The sequence below is a fragment of the Tachyglossus aculeatus genome, chromosome 6 (genome assembly GCF_015852505.1).
Source record: "Tachyglossus aculeatus isolate mTacAcu1 chromosome 6, mTacAcu1.pri, whole genome shotgun sequence".
In the NCBI taxonomy this organism is placed as follows: Eukaryota; Metazoa; Chordata; class Mammalia; order Monotremata; family Tachyglossidae; genus Tachyglossus; species Tachyglossus aculeatus.
Window position 1 is genome coordinate 21,960,627 of NC_052071.1, and position 6,549 is coordinate 21,967,175.

A 6,549-nucleotide genomic window follows, 5' to 3' on the forward strand; every position below is an offset into this window, starting at 1 on the left:
CTGATCATCTTGCAACCTCCCCAGCGCTTAGAACAGTATAGCAAGCGCTTAATAAATGCCATCATTATTATTATTATTATTATTATTAAATACGATTGATCGATTTCCACCGACCCACGCTGCACCCTCCCCAGTGCGCTGCACGTAGTAGGCGCCTAGCAAGGGGCCTCCTCAGGAGCGGTCGTAGTAGTAGGCGCTTAATCAAGGCGATCGCTATTATCATGCGGCAATGGAGGGAGGGAGGGAGGGAGGGAGGCGTGTCTGAGGGAAGGCGACGACGACGACGGCGGCTCCTCCCTATATAAACCGGCCATTTCCTCCGCTCCTTCTCAGAGTCCCGGAGCCGGTGGCAGGCCTCGTTCGCCGCTTTTCCCTCACTCCTTTTTTTTTCCGGTCGCCGCCCTCTCTTCCTCCTCCTCCACCATGACCGACGCCGCCGTGTCCTTCGCCAAGGACTTCCTGGCCGGCGGGGTGGCCGCCGCCATCTCCAAGACGGCCGTGGCCCCCATCGAGCGGGTCAAGCTGCTGCTGCAGGTAGGGCGGGGACGGAGGGGGGGCTCTCTAAGCGCTCAGTACAGTGTCGTGTGCTTAGTAAGCGCCCCAATGGCGACGACTGAGGGGATGGCGTGAGGCGGGGGGGGTAGGCCTCGAGCGCGTGGCGCGGGGCGCGGGGTCTCCCCGTCCCCGCCGCAAGGGGCGCTCGCGCGCGCGCGCAGGGGTGACCTCTGAGGCGGCGCGCGAGGGCGACCAAGGCCTGAGGCGCGTGACCTTGACCCCCCCCCCGAGGTTGCCACCTTGTCCTCCCCAAGCGCCTACTACGTCATCATCATCATCATCAATCGTATTTATTGAGCGCCTACTATGTGCAGGGCACTGGACTAAGCGCTTGGGAAGGACAAATTGGCAGCGCCCTGCCCACACTAAGCGCTCAGTAAATAGGGCGAGGTCGCGATGGCGACGACGTGAGGCAGCCCGGCGACTTGGCGTTGAACCGCCTCCTCTCAGAGGTCAAGATGGCCAAGGGACGTCTAGACCGTTGTTGGCTAGGAACCGTCCCTCGCTGTTGCCCACTTGGATTTACCACAGCGCCCCGCCCACACTAAGCGCTCAATAAATAGGACGAGGTCGCGATGGCGACGACGTGAGGTAGCCCGCAGACTTGGCCTTGACCCGCCTCCTCCCAGAGGTCAAGATGGCCAAGGGAGTTAGGCCCCGACTACAGGTTTCGTCTCTAGACTGTGAGCCCTTTGTCGGCTAGGAGCCGTCCCTCTCTGTTGCCGACTTGGACTTCCCAAGCGCTTAGTACAGCGCCCTGCCCACCGTAAGCGCTCAATAAATAGGATGAGGTCGCAATGGCGGCGTGAGGTAAATAAAGAGCCCGGCGACTTGGCCTTGACCCGCCTCAGAGGTCAAGATGGCCAAGGGAGGCCGGCGTCCGCCGCCCTCTTCTAGACTGTGAGCCCGTTGTCGGCTAGGGACCGTCCCTCACTGTTGCCCACTTGGACTTCCCAAGCGCTTACTACAGCACCCTGCCCACAGTAAGCGCTCAGTACATAGGATGAGGTCGCAGTGGCGTCCTGACGACGACGTGAGGTAGAGAACCCGGGGACTTGGCCTTGACCCGCCTCCTCCCAGAGGTCAAGATGGCCAAGGGAGGCCGGCGTCCGTCACCCCCTTCTAGACTGTGAGCCCGTTGTTGGCTAGGGACCGTCCCTCTTGTTGCCACCTTGTACTCCCCAAGCACTTACTACAGTGCCCTGCCTACACTAAGCGCTCAATAAATAGGACGAGGTCGGGATGGCGTCCTGACGACGACGTGAGGTAAAGGGCCCGGCGACTTGACTTTGACCCGCCTCTTCTCAGAAGTCAAGATGGCTAAGGGAGGCCGGCACCCATCCGCCCCAACTATAGGTTTTGTCATCCGTCGCCCCCTTCTAGACTGTGAGCCTGTTGTTGGCTAGGGACCGCCCCTCTCTGTTGCCGACTTGGACTTCCCAAGCGCTTAGTACAGTGCTCTGCCCACAGTAAGCCCTCAATAAATAGGATGAGGTCGCGATGGCGTCCTGACGACGACTGTCGGCCTGTGAGGTAAAGAGCCCGGCTACTTGACCTTGACCCGCCTCCTCTCAGAGGTCAAGATGGCCAAGGGAGGCCCCGACTACAGGTTTTGTCATCTGTCGCCCTCTTCTATTCATTCATTCAATCGTGTTTGTTGAACTCTTACTGTGTGCAGAGCGCTGTACTAAGCGCTTGAAGTACAAGTTGGCAACATATAGAAACGGTCCCTACCCAACAGTGGGCCCTTCTAGACTGTAAGCCCATTGTTGGCTTGGGACCACCCCTCTAGGTTGCCGACTTGTACTTCCCAAGCGCTTAGTACAGCGCTCTGCACACAGGAAGCGCCCAATAAATATGAATGAGGTCGCGATGGCATCGGCCCGCATGGCCCGTGAGGTAAAGAGCCCGGCGACTTGACCTCGTCCGGCCTCCTCGCAGCGGTCAAGATGGCCAAGGGAAGCCGGCTCCCATCGGCCCCGACTACAGGTTTTGTCGTCCGTGTCCCCCTTCTAGACTGTGAGCCCGTTGTTGGCTAGGGACCGTCCCTCTCTGTTGCCGACTTGGACTTACCAAGCGCCTAGTCCAGCGCTCTGCCCACAGGAAGCGCTCAATAAATACGGTTGAAAAACGAATGAATGGTAACCCCGGCGTGTGCCCGCTCCCTCCTCTCCTCCAGGTCCAGCATGCCAGCAAGCAGATCACCGCCGATAAGCAGTACAAGGGCATCGTGGACTGCGTGGTCCGCATCCCCAAGGAGCAGGGCGTCCTGTCCTTCTGGCGGGGTAACCTGGCCAACGTCATCAGATACTTCCCCACCCAGGCCCTCAACTTCGCCTTCAAAGACAAATACAAGCAGATCTTCCTGGGCGGCGTCGACAAGAGGACCCAGTTCTGGCGCTACTTCGCCGGAAACCTGGCATCCGGGGGGGCCGCCGGCGCCACTTCGCTGTGCTTCGTCTACCCTCTTGACTTTGCCCGTACCCGGCTGGCGGCCGACGTGGGTAAAGCCGGAGATGCCAGAGAATTCAAAGGTCTGGGTGACTGCCTGGTGAAGATCACCAAGTCAGACGGGATCAGGGGCCTGTACCAGGGCTTCAACGTGTCTGTGCAGGGCATCATCATCTACAGAGCCGCCTACTTTGGCATCTATGACACCGCAAAGGGTAGGTTTGAGGGGGGCATTGGAGGACCCCCCCCCATGTAGAACACCTATGACACCACCCTCCGTAGCCTTCCCGTGAGATGTCATTTTAAGGTGGCCTCCGACAAGCCAGTCGGTGAAACCCGTCTCACTTGAAACGCTTCCCTCTCCCTCTTTTCCGCAGGAATGCTCCCAGACCCTAAGAACACCCACATTTTTATCAGCTGGATGATTGCTCAGTCCGTTACCGCCGTTGCCGGTTTGACCTCCTATCCGTTCGATACGGTCCGCCGTCGGATGATGATGCAGTCGGGACGCAAAGGAAGTAAGTGCTCGATGGGGATGAGGTGACCCGCCGTTTTTCAAGAGCGGTGGTGGTTTGCGAGCCATACCCAGAGAGGTGTTTGATCTGCTGCTTGCAGGAAGGGGTCTAATAGCGGGAATGTGGAGAAAGTGTAATGGGGAGGCTAATTCATCCCGCTATTGGAGTGATGATGCAGGATTCCCTCCCCCCCCAGTCTGCAGGAGTGTCCAGGTGCTGGAAGCATAAAACGAATCTTTAGGCACTTCCTTTTAGGAAGGTGGGGCCTTTCTCCAGAAATCATCACGGCATCCGGTGCTGGTAACCTTAAGCCATTCACTACCCTGTTTACTCTTCACAGGTGATATCATGTACACGGGCACGATCGATTGCTGGAAGAAGATTGCTCGCGATGAAGGATCCAAGGCTTTCTTCAAGGGTGCATGGTCCAATGTCCTCAGAGGAATGGGTGGTGCTTTTGTGCTTGTCTTGTATGATGAAATCAAGAAGTACACATAAGCTATTCAACTTGATTTTTCTGTGAACTGGCATGTTGTATTATGTAACATATTGAACATTCATGATGGACTTTTTGTCACCTGTCTTTATTTATCAATGGCAACCGGTGGTACCTGCTGGTTGAAAATGGGAAGCAGTAATATTCACCTGACCAGTTTCTCTAAAGTCATTTCCCCACTGATGATAATGATGATGATGGGACTCAAATAATATTTTTTATTTCAGTCACTCCTGTTAAATAACAAGTTTGAAGAAATAAAAGATCTGGAACTAACTCTTGTGTATTTGGATTTTTTTGTGACACTGGCTAAGAAGACTGAACTCACTTCATTTTAAAAACATCTCCAGGCTTTGATGGACTGGGGTTGGTCTCTTAGGTGGAAACTCCAGTAACATTTTATTGGCTTGCAAACAATTTCACTGCTCCTCAAGACATTTTATTTTTAACAATTACTCTAGCTCAGTGGTAGGATGATAGCTGGCACAGTTCTATAAACAACCACATAATCTCATCAGGAAAAACATCTGTATCGATTGAAATGCCCAAATTTTGAGCCCAGTGTTTTGCCTAACTGCCTCCATTTAGAGAATTTGCCTTTGACGAGCTCTTCTGGAGTCAAAAAGCTATTATTGGTAACTGCCTGGGACTGTCTAGTTCCAGAAAAGCCCTTTGAATGCTAAAGCAGGGCAGCTGGTAGGGAAGCCTAGCTGGTAGAGCTCCAAACTGGCCTGTGGAAAGGAAGGCCCAATGGAGGCTAGCACCAACATTAGAAGTAACTTCAAAGCTGACATCACTGATTTATCATGTACTGATAAATCTGACTTGGTGCCATCCACAATACTTCACAAGTGTGTGACCTATTTCAATCAGTGGTATTGATTGCTTGTGCAGAGCCCTGCACTTGGGAAATCACAGTACGATAACAACAGGGAGGATGTGGAATTCCTGAGATCAAAGGCCATTTGGTGTTGGGGTGTGTGTTTATATAGATTGGTTCTTTATAGTCCAGGTGGAGGGAGACATGATTAGAATGCCAGTAGTTTTTGGTTTGGGTTTTTTGGGGGTTTTTTTAATCCACTTTTAACTGCATTGAACTCTGTTAAGATTACAAAGATCGTTTTTCATGCAGTGGGTAGGTGGATCTTGATCTATGAACCCAGAACTAGGTCACTTGAATCTATGGCATGTAGGGACTTCAAGGTGAATCCCAAGTCTTAATGTGGGCTTTCATTGACAATTTTTGCTCTTCCAGGAATGTGGTTAGTTGAAAACAGCGTAGTATGTGAGAACATGGGGACTCCCTTTGTTCCTTTTCGCCAGCTAGCCGGTTGTCACTAAATGTGACCTAGAAGGGGGCATTTAGAGGGCACAGGAGCCGAAGGGGTTCCAACTGTCTGGCTGAAATATCATCAGTGGTATTTACTGAGCACTTAAACTATGTGCAGAGCACTGTACTAAGTGCTTGATTATTCATTACTCTCATAGGGCTCTGCAGTTAAGCTGGTTGTTCTGAGCCTGCTCCTCCCCCTGCACTAATCAGCCTGAGCACAACTGAAGAGGATCTGCCTGATTGTCAGCTCTATTTCAATAGGGTCACGAGAGCAGAAGGAAGGTGGTATCTCAGTCATGTCGGAGTATCCTGGGGCTACAGGAGGGTGAGTGAGACATCGTGCTTTGTAGTGCTTGTAGCAAAGATAACAATAGAGAACTTTAAAGAATACATCTTAAAATGGTAGCTGCAATTGATGAAAATCCTTTCAAGATCCGTTTCTTCTCCCCAAATTTAAATGATTTCTCAACATCTGAAATATGTTTGGTTTTTTTTATTGAAAAGTCCCACAGTGGAAGTAAGTTTACCTTATGCTGCTGAGGTTTTAGTAAGTGGTGAAATTTGGGTACTAAAATTCCCAATTTTAAAATCAAGAAATCAAGAAATCAAGACCGTGTTAGGCTGATTCTTTTCTGTGTACCTTAGCATGGCAGTGGGTCACCTCTCCAAAGGAGAAGAGGGTTACTTTGGTTTAGTGGAAAGAGCACAGGCTTGGGAGTCAGAGGTCGTGGGTTCTAATCCTGGCTCTGCCACATCAGCTGTGTGACTTTGGGCAAGTCACTTAACTTCTCTGTGCCTCAGTTACCTCGTCTGTAAAATGGGGATGAAGACTGAGCCCCAGGTGGGCCAACCTGATTACCTTGTATCTACCCCAGTGCTTAGAACAGTGCTCGGTACATAATAAGCGCATAACAAATACCATCATTATGATTATGGTTTTTGTTCAATGCTTATTATGTGCCAGGCACTGTATTAAGCACTGGGGTAGATACAAGCTAATCAGGTTGGACACAGTTTGTGTCCCCCATTGGGCTCACAGTCTTAATCCCCATTTTACAGATGAGAGAACTGAGGCACAGAGAAGGGAAGTGACATGCCCGGGGTCACACAGCACTGGTTGAACTTGCAAGGGTCCTAAAAGAGTCCTGCAGGGATTGTTGTGTCAAATGGTCTCTGTGAAGATAACCAGCAGGATAAGG

General features: G+C 52.0%; 1 protein-coding gene across 1 annotated transcript; it reads left to right on the top strand.

The window, feature by feature from the left end:
• Window positions 1-325: 325 nt before the first annotated feature.
• Window positions 326-4,293, top strand: SLC25A5 (solute carrier family 25 member 5). Its single transcript, XM_038748343.1, has 4 exons — window positions 326-534; window positions 2,735-3,221; window positions 3,384-3,524; window positions 3,862-4,293. The coding sequence occupies exons 1-4, from the start codon at window positions 424-426 to the stop codon at window positions 4,017-4,019; spliced, it is 897 nt and encodes a 298-aa protein (XP_038604271.1). The 5' UTR covers window positions 326-423; the 3' UTR covers window positions 4,020-4,293.
• The last annotated feature ends 2,256 nt before the right edge of the window (window positions 4,294-6,549 follow it).